Source organism: Tympanuchus pallidicinctus, unplaced genomic scaffold (genome assembly GCF_026119805.1).
Source record: "Tympanuchus pallidicinctus isolate F22 unplaced genomic scaffold, pur_lepc_1.0 scaffold24, whole genome shotgun sequence".
In the NCBI taxonomy this organism is placed as follows: Eukaryota; Metazoa; Chordata; class Aves; order Galliformes; family Phasianidae; genus Tympanuchus; species Tympanuchus pallidicinctus.
The window spans coordinates 706542-721675 of NW_026294741.1; the positions used below are offsets into that span (position 1 = coordinate 706542).

Below are 15134 nucleotides of genomic sequence, written 5' to 3' on the forward strand. Positions count from 1 at the left end.
TACATCAACACAAGTGCAAATCTGCGACCATCTGTCATCAGAAGTGTCTCAGGTTGCTACGTGCCCAGCAACACAGACTTCCCAAGCACGCACACTTCCCCAAACCTCCCCCATCTCTGCTGCTGTACCTGGTCAAGCAGCACACGTACAGATCCAAGCTACAAAACCTCTTCTGAGTTACAGCATGAGAAGAGAAACTAAAGGAACAAAACCATCTGCTACCTGAAGGGAAGGTGAAAAACAGAGCAAACAGACCCTGGTGGTGAGTATTCGTGGATGCACAGAACACAAACACAGCCACGTCACTGACAACAGAACACATGGGAGCATCTGGAGATACAAAGAGATCCAAAACGCTCCGGTTACCCTGAGGTAAGGCGTCACAAGAAAAGCATGATGCTTATTCAGAAAGCACTGCAAGTGCTGAAAATAAAGTTTCAGAAAACGGAAGAATGCAGAGGACAGCAGCAGCATGCCTGAACCCACACAGCCAGCAGCAGCGTCGGTATCCTGAACATATTACAGTAATAAAACACATGCTGAAGCTTAAAGCAAAACTAAACATCCCGTGTATGAGGTGAGATTGAACCTGCAATACCAACAAGTCTTACTTCAGTTGTAACAACTAAGAAATATTACTGCTTTAAAAACTTTTCTTCAGCAGTCATATTTGAAACAACAACAAAAAAAGGAAAAACTCCGATATCAGTACATTCTTGGCTGAAGAAGCTAAAATTCTGCCATCACACGTCGACTGAATTTCTGCTTCTCAGCAGCACACGGAACTTCTCACACAGACTGCTGCACTGGGTGCTGCAAGAGGCAGAAACGAAGCGCTGAGCCCATCTCCCAGGAGTGCATTACTCTGCAGGAGCTCTGGGCACTTCCCAGCACAGCAGGGCTCTGTGTGAGGGCCTGACCTTCCCCCTGGGAGCTAACTAGGTCAGCCCAGAGGGCTCTGATCTGCTCTCACCATTTCCCCACCAGCTGGGCAGCGCTCTGCTACAGAGCGAGTCTGAAATACATCAGCACAGCCGGCTTGAGGCCGGACGCCCACCTCTGGGTACCTCTGTAAGCAAGTCAGCTCCAGTACAGACCTACGTGTTCTTACTGCTGTTAGCAATTAATCAGCACAGGTTGAGCTGCACTCACAACAATCTCAAAAAAACATAAATGTTCTCTCATCTCCACCTAATGGATGTTCCTCCATCTGTTGCTCTGCAAATCCTATCTGATCTTAACAAAAAAAAACCAAAAAAAACAGTAAAATTGTTCATCTGCCATCATCACCATTAAAAAAAATCATTTTAGGAAATAACTGTTGCCAACTTTGACCAAAACCACCCCAAATTCGGTTGCTTTCATTAAAAATATAATAACAATTCTTCATAAAGAAAAAGCCCAACCCTCTAGCTCCGTAATTTCTTGTCCTCTAATTTTTCTTCTCCTTTTGCAAAGGCCCTCTTAAATATTTATACCAGCCTTTTTACTTTTTTTTTTTCTCCTTATGGCTGCAACACATCTTTGCATTTCATTTTTAACGTAAAATATTTTAAAAATCTGAAAGCATTACTCTGCACTTTATTATGATAAGATTTCTGTTTTGCTACACCACAAATCCTCCTAAATCTCAATCCCAAGCATAATGTCTCCCAGATGTCTCAACTAGTTGCCATGCCAACTAAAGCAGCTTAAATTAAATGAGGGCCTGAAATGGCACCTGCACCACTCCAGGTCTGCGGCACATTAAATAAAGCTCTCTTGACGGGGCTCAGAGGTGCCATTAAGTTGAACGGCAGCTATCTGATTATTGTCTCTAGATAATTTAATGAGGGTCTCTAAACATGAGCAAAAGCAGCACCGGCTGATGTTCCTGCCTTCTGCTAACAGCTGGTGCCCAAGTGGGTCGGCGACGTCCCCCTGCCCAGCAGCAAGAGATGTTAAACAAAACCAGCCACGAAACCTGCAGGATTGCGGTCAGCGACGCAGCGAGGGCCAGAGCTCCTCCTTGGAGCCGGCCCACGCCGTGCGCTGGTGGAGGCGGTCAGTGGAGCTGCAGCACTGAGCTGAGCACCACCACCAGATAAAAATTGCTACTGACAGAAGTAATTAGTTAAGTAGTGTATAAAATTAGAACTACAAATGTACCAATTTGTTTCAGACTAATTACCAAGGGAAATGCGCGGCACAGAAAAGCTTCACTTGCTCTGACGGGGAGACTTGCTGAGTTGGTACATTTCACAAGCAAATTTTAGAAAAGAACACAGTATTGTGATGCAAGATTCTCACCGTGACTCAGAACCTGCCTCACTACAGCTCTGCACACCTCGAAACAGCGCCACAGATACTTTTCTCCAGGAAGAAGCAGTGCTTTGTGGCTGAGCTGTGGGCCAGCAGGATGCAGGGCAGGAGGTGTGTTGCAGGGCAGTGCACCCCGCTGCTCTGCAGGCACGGCCAGCCACAGCATGCCACTGTGAGGGCTCCTTGTACACCCAGTCCCACCCCCCACACCACTGACCCACTCAGTAAGTAGTGCTGGTCCCAGTAAAGGCCCCCCAAATCCCCCTGTCTCAATCATGTAAGTGGCATTGCTCTCGGTTGCCTGCAGTTTAGTAGCACCCAGTATCATACAATAAAATTGCTTTAGTTTCACATCTAAATACTTGCATCTACTATTTCTGAAACAAAGCTTGAATCCTGTGGAAGCTCTGTTCAGGGAAAGACAAACTAAATCAGGCACTTCACTCCTGCACGATGCCTATGGGTTTGCTGTGACACTTCTTCCTGGCTGTACACTGCCATCAGCCAGACGAGGACATGCAGGCTCTCTCTGGTGTCAGCAAAAACTGCCCCTGAAATCTCTTTCCTACACAGTGGGATGGCGAACCGTTCCCCAGGGTATGGCAGCACACAGCCTGCAGGGTAAAGAAATAAACAGTACACTTCAGCATCAGTTCCAAAATTCCCTTAGTTATCTAACTGCTTGGTCACAAGGTTACCTGAATGTAATACTCAGATGGAAATACGTTTGTCAGATGTTTGTGCTACTGAATACTTCTTGCAGATCACAATTCTGAAACGTCACAGTGCTTATGGGCACATGTGGTAAAATTAGCAAATATTTCCATGAGTAGGAAAAGAGCAAAACAGTGCAAAGGCCTGCATGAATTAATCAGCAATAGGGCTGTGCAGATTAATCAGATCTGTGGATAGAGGACAAATTAATATGGATAATTTACTCTACAAATAGATTTTAAAGGGGTTGAAAAGATGCAATGCCAAATATCAACGCACAGCACAGCTCCTCCTCAAAGTTAACAGTGGAGGACTTTCTTACATAGTGTCCTTTCAGCTTCTACAAAAATCAGGCTGTAAACTTTAAATTAGAAATTAAGATAATTGAGTACTCACAAAAGGTTCAAAATCAGAAGGAGAGAAGGGAAAAAACACACCAGTCTGTTTTTACTGACTCACTGACAGCCAGACACACACCAGCAGCACTGACTCGAGAGGAAACTGCTAACAACACATGATATTCAACTTTAAAACCTCCCTGGTGTTTTCCCACGAGGACGCAATCTTCTCAATACAAATAATTTCACATTGATGCATTCCAGGGAAAAAAACAATCACTGCAATACTGGTACACTGAGATATAGTAAGTTGAATTCCATGAGTAGCTCATTCTCTTATTAAATGAAAATTACATGGAGCAGACAGCTTGTGTTGAACTAGCAGCCTACTCTTTAAACAACTCCACACTGTTAGCTGGGAATGCTGTGCAGCTTGCAGAGCTCACATCCAGGTAAGTTTTTGCTGTAAGAAGGAACTCTGAACAAACATCACCCTGCAGAGATGGATTTGCATCAGTTCAACCCCTTCTGTATCAGTCTGCATGGGGCCCAGGCAAACTCTTGGCTAACTGAAAACAAAACACTGGGCTGGGGGATATATTTGCACCCAGACAGAGCTGGCTCCTGGAGCTACCTTTTCATTTGCAGACAATATTATCCAACTAGATATTGCAAGCGCTGCAATAAAGGCACTCAGCATCAAGTTCTAACAAGGTAAAATTTTAACCCTCCCACAAAAGCTCCTCGTGTTACAGTGACTCTTTGTCATACAGTTCATTCGAGCAGACATCTGGGCCTTTTTCAGATAGAGTTTTACTACTTTGAGAACACCACCATTGTTTCATTATCTCTATATGATGTCTGCCAAACTGTTCAGTTTGCATTCTGCTCTGCCCAGAACACAAACTGCTGCCGGCCGCAAAAGGGCAACCGCAGCCTTCTGCAGAACATCCTGATCCTCTCAGTCCAAGTGCTGCTCAGTTTGTTGGAGCGTTGGCCCACAGGAATGTGCTGCAGCAGCACGTGGCTCACTGCCTGCTGCCCTGCTGGGGCCACATCGCCCCTTCTGCTGCCTGAGGAGCAGCTTTTGCTCCCTGATGGTCAGAAAACAGTTCTGCCCCCCTGAACAGATGGGTGGGAAGGAGATGCTACGCACCTTTTCTTTCAGCCTTAAAATCTTTCCCGGTCAACAAGCAATACTGACAGAATACTGTCTTCTCAACTGCTTCTAACATTCCCTTTAATGGAAAAAGTGTTCCAAAAGTTACTACAGCACCAACTTACGATATTTCCCAGCTAAAGAGGAGACACCTGTGTATTTCCAGTTGCAGATTTCAGTATTACAGTCGATTAAAGATTTCATAAATCTGACTACTGATGGCTGCAGAACAAAAAGAGCTGCATGGCAGATCAAGCACGAGTTACCCCAAACAGTAACACACTGACATGCACTTCAGTCACAACATCAGTGGTCACCGTTCTACTTCATCAAGGCACTTGGGTGCCGTCAGCCCAGCACAGAACCACACAGCAGCCTGGTGTGCATCCCCACAAAATACTGCTCAGAATGACTTAAAATTGGTCAACCACAAAGGAAACAAACATCGCTGGTTTTCCATATGAAACTTGGCAGTAGCTCAGCTTATCCCACTTAAAGATTCTTGGTTGTACAATTACACAGAAGGAATAATCCTTAGCCTAGATCTGATCTAAAACTCACATGACTTGTTATAAAAGGAGAGAACTGAACAGAACTACTGCAAATGACCAAAATCCAGTTTGTGAAGACTCAGATGTTGATCATACGAAGGAAATATTAAAGCAAAACTGCAAGAGCTTTATCTAACACTCATGTGACAAAGCCTGAGCACAGAATGGCAAAATTTTCATCCAACAAATCTTTTATCAGCCAATAAATCATAACGTACTTGAGTTACAACCACTGGGTTCAAAGTAATTTTCCTGAAGATTTTTCTTCACCAGAGGTTTCAAGGTACTACAAATAGATCAAATCACAGTTCATGCAACTCAGTTTATATCAAAGAAAGAATGACAGTTTTCATTATTGTTTTTTTCATTATTCTAAGGAGGGTCATATAAAAACAAACAACAAAGACCTATCAGTAATTGAGAAAATAACCCTCCCAATTCCGACCATCACCACAAGCTGACACACTCAGTCCCACTGGGGACTGACACCAGTACACCAAAGCTGCTTGTAGGATAAGCAGACACGTGATGGATGCCCATAGGATTGTGCAGTTGCTTTAAACGTAACTTCAGCATGCATCCTGCCAACAGAAGAGAAGTTCTCAGGTCTCAGTTACGACAATATGAAACTTGTAATTTTGGACAATAAACCTAAATCCTCAGTCAGACACTTCACACACTCCTGAATGCACACACGTTTTGAGCTGGAAGGCGACTGGCAGGGACCCACAGGAGCTCAGAACTGGTAGCTCTTCATGGCCTGCCTGATTTACGACAGCATCTGGGTAACAGTTTTGGATCTGGGAGGGAGTTATTGTGTGCACAACAGGGTTGTGGATTATAAACTCAAAAGGCAGCGCAACCAAAGCTGTAAAAAGAACAGCAGTCAATGAGATGACACACACCTGAGTTTGTTAGGTGCCAGTGCTCCACCTCAACAGTTCAGCAGAGTTTAATGGCATTCGTTTGTGGCATTTTCCAGAGAAAAGAAACAGGTCTGCCAGCTTACTGTGCGGCACAGCCCCCAAAATGCTCATTTGGTAGCAGAAATGCCAACATGTCAGGACATTTGGTTACCAGCTCTTACACATTATTTTCACTAGTAAAAGTCTACAAAGATTATTATTTTACTAATAACTTGTGTAAAAATATCTGAACAGTTTATAAAACTGTGAACAATCCAGACTCTTGAGGGAATAGAAGTAAATGATCCATTCAGTGCTATTTATCATGGTTATGTTTTACCAGTTAAAAACTTCCCCCAAACTGATCTTAGCATGACAAATTTTTAAATTAGCTTACAGAAGAGAACAGCCAATGGGTTTAACCAGGCAGAAAAACCTCGCTACAATTCTGGGTCTGCAGCTGGTAAAGTCTGCAGAGATCAGAATTACTCTGGTTTTCTTTGTTCCAAGCCAATCTCAGAAATTCCTACGTTCTGTACTGCACATCTTCAAATCTGTAGTTAACTCACCACATTAATTTCCAGTGACACGAGCAGACCAAGTGCCCAAATCTCTGCTCTGAACCCCACAGCTCCTCCTGCAGCTGCTCCATAGGAGCACAACCCTCCCTGCATGAATCACTTCACTTTTCAGTATTTCACAAAGCAGAAATTCCCAACCCCAAAACAGCACCCAAACAAAGACCGAAAAAGGAAACAAAACGACACGCCTGTGTCAAGTCATGATGAATGAAAGAAATATAGATTTTAATATGGTTACCTGTAGACAGCATGTACCTTTGTATCAGTGACACATCCAACACAACACTCTGAATTCTGTCACCTTGATCAAGATAGGAGCTGAACAAAGAGAGCCAGCACCCAGGCAGGCTGCTGCAGCATCCCCAAAAAGTCACGGTTTCAAAGCAGCTGACAGTCACTGGCGCTTTCTGAGGGCACCAGGAAGCATCTGAAGGCACTCATAACTGACAGGACAATAATTGCTATGTAGAGTTTTCAAAGAAACACTTTGGAGGATCCACCACCAGTAGCAGCACTACATGCTGGTCCGTATCGCAGCGCCCTGCACTTACAGCCCTACACATTGTTAGTTTCACCTGGCACTGCTCAGCATCAGCACTAACAGCAACAGCAGCTGCATGAAAGTACAGCTTCCCTTCTTCACATCCAACTGTTCAGATACAGGCTCGGGGTTTTTGTAGTTCTATTACACAGATCCCACCAACTGCTCGTAGCTTCTAAGCTAACGAAAATTACACCTACCTCAATTAAGCAGCTCTGTTTTATTTTTAGGATACATTTCTTCAAAATAGTCAATGTGCGGAGGCTGGAGTATGTCAAGGGCAGAGAGTACCTAGGAAACACCACACAAGATCAAGACCGACCCCAGCCAGACTGAACAAATCCCTTTTACAAAGACGGTCAGACAGCGCTTTTCTTTTGGAACCCAGCTCTATGTTATCCTCTACAGACAGACCGATATTCCACCTCGCTGGATATGTGCATTTAGTAGCCCCAGGTCAGGTATTGTCCCCTCGGGGTCTCTTTTCTTTTTTTCCTCTCAAGAAAAAAAATCCGCCTGCTCAAGTACTGGCTTGAGAGCACAAATTTATCTATCACAGTATTTTATAGATCTCAAAAATAAGTAACAACAAAATAAGCAATTCTAAGAAAAACACAATGGCAAAAGAAAGCACATTTTTAAGCCATTTGTCTTCAACAGTGCTATAATATAATGCTTCCATGTAGGAATTACAAAAAGCAAAGCAGTTTACATCCTGAATCAGAAGGGCAGACAGCCACTTTTTCTGGGCAGAGCAAAAAGGCAGAACAGCAGCAGAGCAGAATTTACATCTATCCTCACATATTCTTCTAGATCCTGCCCCAAGCACATCATTTGGGAGAAGCTTCAGTGGCTTTCAAGAGTGACATGCGACTGCTTACAGAGATCACTTCATTTCATTTCAGCCCTCAATAAAATCCCCCCAGAGACAAGATCCTGGTGGGAAGCAGTTTAAGACATCAGTTCAAAAGATACTGTGTCCCAGAGCTCTCCTCCCAGGGAGCAGCAGCAGTGCACGGTGCTCTGTGCTCTGGCACTAACTGACACACGGTCCCTTTCTTTTGCATCCCCACTGATAATTACCTTAATTCAGTGCTGAGCCACAAACAAAATGTTTCTTGGAACACAATAATGCCAGATTTAAAAAACAAAAATAAAAATTTAAGAAAGAAGGCAAAGCACTGAAACTCAGTTCTGAAACATACAAACTTCATGATCCAGTTGCACTGGAAGGAAGCACAATGCTTGCTGCTGCTCACCAATGAGAGGTTACCACACCACAGCTGCATTTGTGGAAGCTTCAGCAAGTACATTTTTATTCACTGCACACAGAACCACATGGGTCAATTCAAATAATTTTTAAGTTATTTAACTTCACCCAGCTGATCTCACTGAAAGCAGACCCAGGAGTGCCTGCACAGCTGCTCTGCTGCAGAACTGAGAGCAACAAATCCAACAAAGGGGAGCCAAAGATGGAGTAAGAAACAGTGTGAAAGCAAAAGCAGCTCCAGCTGGCAAGACTCCGTGCTGACTGAAATTCACCTAAAGCCCACAATAAGATTAGGCAGGCAGTGCCCTTCAGCCTATCTGTAACCATTTTGGAAGGGGAAGTACGAATGCATTTAGATTCCAGGTAATCAAGTATTTGACTTTTTACAGCGCTTGCTACACTAATACCTCTGATAAATGTGGAATTACAGAGCTTTTAAAGCATCTTAAATATTCTATAACTTAAAAGGAAAAGAAATTATTCACATTGAGCTGGCATCATTTTATAATCAGGCTATAAGAAATACTTTGAAGTTAGTTTGAAATACTTTAAAATTACTTACATTGTCATGCTTAAAAAAACACAACATCTTCAACTCCCGGAAGACCCTTTTACAAGAGACCAGATTTTGGAAGACGTTGGGCATCTTTTTGAGTGCAACTCTCTTTCCATCTCGCGGATCTGTGACTGACCTGCAGAACAGAAGATGCAGAACATCACACTACCGTTAGTCCACGTTTTACTTCAGAGTTCTTATCATTCTCAACTTAAATGCTGAGTCAAAACAGTGCAAACACATTGGGGACAAAAGTATGAAGCAAAGCGTGTCATACACTGCACTCCAGAGTCTGCATAAAACGAGTGTGGTCTGTGGATCACTCTTTGCTTACAGTTCACACACAGGTGAGCTCAGCACACACACATCCATGCACACACCGCTGGCCACTGGTGTGCACTCAGAGATCAACACCCCAGCTAAGGAGCAGATGTGACCACAAACATCTTCACATCCCAAGACTTCACTACAAATAAAATGCCTCTTCAGCTACATAGACTTGATTTTCCCAAAGAGGACAAACAGTGTAATAATGCCAGCAGCACCGTGTCAAACCCAGGTCCATCACTGCATCACTGAATCGTTTTGCATCTGCAGAAGTAAAGGCACACAGCATCTAAGCTTCCACAAATGTAAAACGGGAATGACACCAGGCTTCCTCAAAGTGTGTGATACAGGTATAGTAGTGCAGAAATTCTAAGGTGCCTTGCAGATGGCAAGCATTTTAATTTAAGTAATTAGATTCTGAAAATAGAATTTTATAATGAGAACCACAAAAGTAGAGCAAGGAGATTCTGGCACCTCAATTCCCAATCACCATTTTTAAGGTGAGGTTTCTCAAACCTCCCTGTGAAACAGGGTTTTTGGATCTCCAGTCGTGAGGAAGCCTTTGCTTTTGTCGGCATACTTTCATTGGGGTGGTCAAAATAACTTTCTTCCGTAGGAATGCACGTAGGAATCGACAGCCAGCCATATCTCCTGATGAAACGGCTCCAATTTAAGGCAGAATAACCAATGCCTGGGATCCAGTGAGCAGATCCACTGCCACATTTCCATTAGTTGTAAGAAATGAACACAGCAGAAGAATGCTGCCCTTAAGGATCGACCCACCACATCACCAGGGACCGCGTCCTGGGGCTGCGCTGCTGTACCCCAAAGGAGCAGAGGGTAAAAACCATCAGCAATTTGTCTGTGGGTTTATTCCACTGAAGGAAACTAAGTTGCTTCTGAAATCCAACCTGTCAGTGGGCAGGACAAAACCGATCTGCCGGAAGAGGAATTAACACCAAAACAAGTTTCCACTTGCTTGCAGGCTCAGATCTGGTCGAGCGAAGGCTCCGCTTGGTGCCGGAGGACTCAGATCCCGCAGCGCAGCTCCGCAGCAGCACGGCTCAGGGGGGCTGTGCTTAACGGCCACCTCTGAACCACATCCCCTCCCAGAAACCTGCCTGCCTTCCTCCTGTTCTGAGCACAAACATCACTGAAGCGCTCGACCCCACGCTGCCACTCAGGTGGAGGAACAACACACCCGGGTTCAAAGCCACACTGCATCTTGTTCGTGGCTTAAGGCAAAACTCACCAGGTAGCATTTCAGGTTATTATTCATGCAAAGACCAGTCATGCTCAGAGCTGGTAACAATATAACTAATGAAGGTGAATGGCAGCGCAGTAATTTCACGCTGTGTTGAGTTTGTTCTCCCTTAACTCAGGCAGCAGCTGCTTTGGCTCAGCACAAACAGTCCGGAGAACAGAGATAAGTGCTGCAGCCCATTCTGAGGAATGCTCCCATTTCTTCGGTGAGCTGCAGGGCTGAGCCCACCGGCAGCACTGGCTCAGCTCCCTTCCTGCCATCACACCACCCTCTTCCAAACATCTGCACCAACGGCCAGCTACTTTCCAAACCAAACCTCCCGTCGATTAATTACGGATGTAGAAGACTGTGCTCTAAATGCATACACTAAAAAAATCAGATGTTCATCGAGTAACAAATCAATTTGTGTAGTCCTACCGTGTGAAATGAAATTTAAACTAAAAAAAACCCCTCTACCTCTGTCTAAATTAAAGTTCTCGTAAATCAATTTTAATTACACATACACAACGATATAAACTGCAAAGCATTTTTCCCTCTTGGTATTAAGCCAATAATTGTCTAAGTTTTTTCCTTAATCCTTTATAAAAAATAATAAAAACAACGTTTCGCAATCAAAATGATTACCTTAGAAAGATTACTGAGGTAAGGAGGGCAGCTGCTGAATGCCTGGAAATCCCGACAGCTACCACAGATTTACTGATGCCCCTTTCTCAAGGTCCAAAACCTGTCTGAAAACCAGGAAGTGCTGAACATCTGCAGAACTGCTGAACTTCATCGCAGCTGTGTAAGCAAGTGCATGTCTGCTGCCCCTGATTTGTCATCAAATGCTGCCATACTGCAAAAATCGGTGTACACAAATAGCTTGTCCTAAAGGTCCCGCTGTAGGCTGTGACAAGAGCTGGACGGGGTTGCTGCTGCAGGTGAATTTAAGGCTCTTTTTTATCTGCTAACGATCACCTGCAAAGCCCCGCTCTGAAAGCAGCTCCTCAGCCCTTCCCCTCCTCCCTGCACTGCTCCTCTCCCCGTGGCCCCGCTGGGCGCCCCGTGCTGCTCCCAGGGCTCTTCAAGGGGCAGCAAAAACTGACAACGCGATGGACATCAGCAATGCCAGGACAGCACTCCAGAGCAGGGAAGAGAAAGCCTGTCTGAGAACCTGCAATTTACATCCAACAAAGATTCTGAAAATGTGGCTTGGCACTTGTATGCTTTGATATTAGTAAAATAATTATTTATAGCAATGAGGTACCAGGTCACATATTCCCCAGAGGAACAAGAAAAGCATGAAAGTCTCCCCGGAGCTAATTGAGAGAACAACCAGAAAGGCAGCTTTGCTTACTGCTGCTGTTCTCAGAAGAACCCATTTCAATTCCCTCCTCTGCTTTGTTAGGATATTGCTCCCCAGGTGAATCCAGCAGCAAAGTGAACAGCAGGCAGGAACCCGTCCATCACTCAGCACAGTCAATGGGCTGCTCTGCCAGGGACCATGAAGTGTGCAAAGGCTTCGCTTATGAAACGTCAGCTGTAGCTGAGGATGGAGATGAGAAACCACGACTTAATCCAAAAATAAGAAAGTGCTACATGGGTGTGGGGAAAAAGTTGAAGTCATAAATAAAATCTAGAGGGGGAGAAAAACAATCGAGGAAGATCTAGTTTAGCCTTCATTGTGCCTTTAAGAATTCTGGCTGCAGACGTTACTGTGAACATCCAGCCACATCAGTCTTTTTTATCATTATTCAGTGCAAAACGTCAAAAGCTACTGGTAATGCCATTAAACAGAGCCCAACATTTTGCTTCCGAGGCAGCCTGAGTCCTTCTGCAGCACCGTGAGCCGCGGGGCAGGAAGCTGCAAGGGCTGCCAAACCACACAGCTGGGAAAGCAAAGCAGCTTCTTGTGAGATGAGCTCCCTTCGTTACCTCACCAGTCTCCCAGCACATAACTACTACTGTTCCCCAGTGAGAATATTTATATTAATTTCCACTCCAACTAATTGGCTTCATGGTTCAGCCACTTTAAAAATGGTGAGCAGCTGCAACAGCTACTTGTCATCTGTCACCTACTGCCACAGGTAATGCCAACAGAAGTACAGCCAAAATACCACAGAAAGTTGCTTCTCTTTCTTTGAAAACACGCAGTCATTCTGAACAGCCAGTTTCCTCCAGAGCAGCAGCCTGATCAGCTCTCTCTTGCCATGCTTGTAAACAGGACAAAGAATATCCTGCTAGCCAAAAAGAGGGAAAGGAAACACAAGCAAAAGCAGTAAAAAGATTATGGTTCAGGTAAAGATACCAAAGAATGCAAAACTCTTTGCCTTATTCCTGGAAACATCCAGATAAAATCCAAGGTCCCTCCGAATATTTATTTACCTTAGATATGCAACCTGGCATATTTCATGTAACAGAACAGCTGATTGCAAACGTTTGCCAAGAAATCATCAACAGCTTTGCTGAGCTCAGCAGAATAACATCTTATCAAACAGAACACAGCCTAAGAACTGCAAAACAGATGAACTCCATTCTGCTACTCTTTGCAGACCCACTGAAATATGCAACCTCTGAATTCTAACACTCAATATCTACTACACACGTCTATATTTTTTAACAGAAATAGACACCTTCTAATTGAGATGCAAACAAATCTCTGACAGAACTTTGGCTGCTGTCAGAAAGTTATTGAATACACATCTGGATGCTCAACATTTCTCTTCAAATACCACCTATTTCTTTCAGACACCAAGTTTCTGCAAAATCTCTCATTGTGTCAGGAGTTGATGTTTCTATACCTGCACACGTGTTACCTGTGCTCTGGACTTAGGGCTGCACCTTGCTTAGCTTTTCTGTATCTGCCCTGCATTTGCTCACAAACCTGAGGCCAGGCGCACAGCGCAGGCACAGAGCTCACAGCACACAGTGAAGTGATGCGAGGCCCCCAGCCCTCGTGTGCCAGCAGAGCTGTGGGCACTGCGAGCTCCGGAGCACCTTGCAGCACAGCAGGCTGAGCCGCGCCGCGGGCCTGGAGCAGGGCAATTCTATCCATAAGAGAGCTGCAAACAACATCCTTGTGCTGCATCTTACTGTACGTTCTGAAGTACTGCATATGAAATGTATTAAGAAAGATAATTTACACAAACTAGCTTTTCTTTGCAGTAAAGGCTAATCACTCCAGAAGCAATAAATTCTTATTAGTACTGCAGCTGCAGAAAGGATTAATGGCCATCCAGACCTCCAGCTTTCAAAGACATTGCTTATCAAGCTGAATTCTCCTAGGCATTTCGCCTTCCAATTCTCTCTGTAAGTCTTTAGCAACTCCCTACCATGCTGATGGCAAACGTTCAAGGCAGACATCGTGCCAATGGTAACTTCTCCTCTCTGAATCCAGGTCAATGCATGCACACTGTTCTGTAGTTTCAACTGGCAGAAAAACAAGTCTGTGACTACTCCATGGCAATTATTACACAAAATAAGATAATGAAAGAATGTTCTCAGAGGGTGGTGTGGGAAAATGCTGATTGAGTTTGTTCTAAGAGGAAGCAAACCTTCCCCTCCGCTTACAGGGAATATCCACGAAGGCAGCTCAGGGCTGACCGGTCGGCGAGGGCTGATCGCTGTTACCTCCCAGGTTTTCTCCACTATTCCAAGAGATTCCTTCCTCCGTTGCTCAACTCCATCAATCATAAATACTTTTTCCAGAAAGCTCTACCCTAAGATATGTAACAAACATGGTCCCACGAGCATTTCAGTTGCCCACCTGCACACATTTGATACAGCACTTCTAAACAAACAACGCAGCTTGTATTCAAAGGCACACGGTACCCGAGGTGCTGCTTTTGGAGTACACAGCATTACAGCAAATCCAAGTGTTACAAAGCAGACTTCTATTCCCAGCTACTGAGGTTAAGAGTTCTGCTTTAGTCTGGCAAACGCTTGGAGGCATTTTGTACTCTTCTATAACAAAGACTCTCAGAACATTTGGAAGTGAAACACAACAAAAAATACTTCAGAAATGCTCACAAAACCAATATGATTCCCAGGACTAGTTAAAGGACAGGTAAAGGGTGTGTGGTTATCACCTCACCTGTCGGGGGAACACATCATTGGTACGTAAAGCTCACAGGATCCAACGGCCCATTCCCATATGTACATATGGTTTCTGGGCAGAATTACTGACAGATAAGCCCACACTTTTCAAAGGGCTTTTTTTGACAGTTCCTAATGGCAGTGAAATCACTGACATGCTAAGCACAAATACTAAAGTTGGAATAAATTTAGCCAAACTTAGAAAGTGGACGCGTGGCTGCTAACATGAAGCTCTCGTGTGCGCCTCCCTGACCGCCCCACTGCGCACAGACAGCAGCAAAACACAGAGCTGAGACTGAGAGAAGACACTGCTTTGTCACGGCCACAGGCGGCTTGGGCAGGTGTCAAACATGGTCAGTGACCAGACAGTCACACAGGCTCTGTATAGTCAATAAGGTGAAAGATAGGTGGGATTATTCATTATGGAGTGCCTGTCTCGGGTAACACATGAAATGCTCCTCTGGAAATGCCTTCCTCTACCAGTCACTCACAGAGGGAGGTAGGAGACCCAGCTTAAAATGGAGGCTCACCTGCAGATAACCAAGGCTTGCTG

At 44.5% G+C, this 15134-nt stretch overlaps 1 protein-coding gene across 2 annotated transcripts in view; it reads right to left on the reverse strand.

Moving 5' to 3' along the window:
• Positions 1 to 15134, reverse strand: part of NLK (nemo like kinase) — a 39366-nt gene that overhangs the window by 10524 nt on the left and 13708 nt on the right. For both annotated transcript variants that reach the window (XM_052689083.1, XM_052689084.1), the window contains 2 exons: positions 8923 to 9052; positions 7326 to 7381 (listed from right to left, as the gene is read on the reverse strand). In XM_052689083.1, coding sequence (XP_052545043.1) covers positions 7326 to 7381; positions 8923 to 9052 — 186 coding nt within the window. The remainder of the gene's footprint in view (positions 1 to 7325; positions 7382 to 8922; positions 9053 to 15134) is intronic.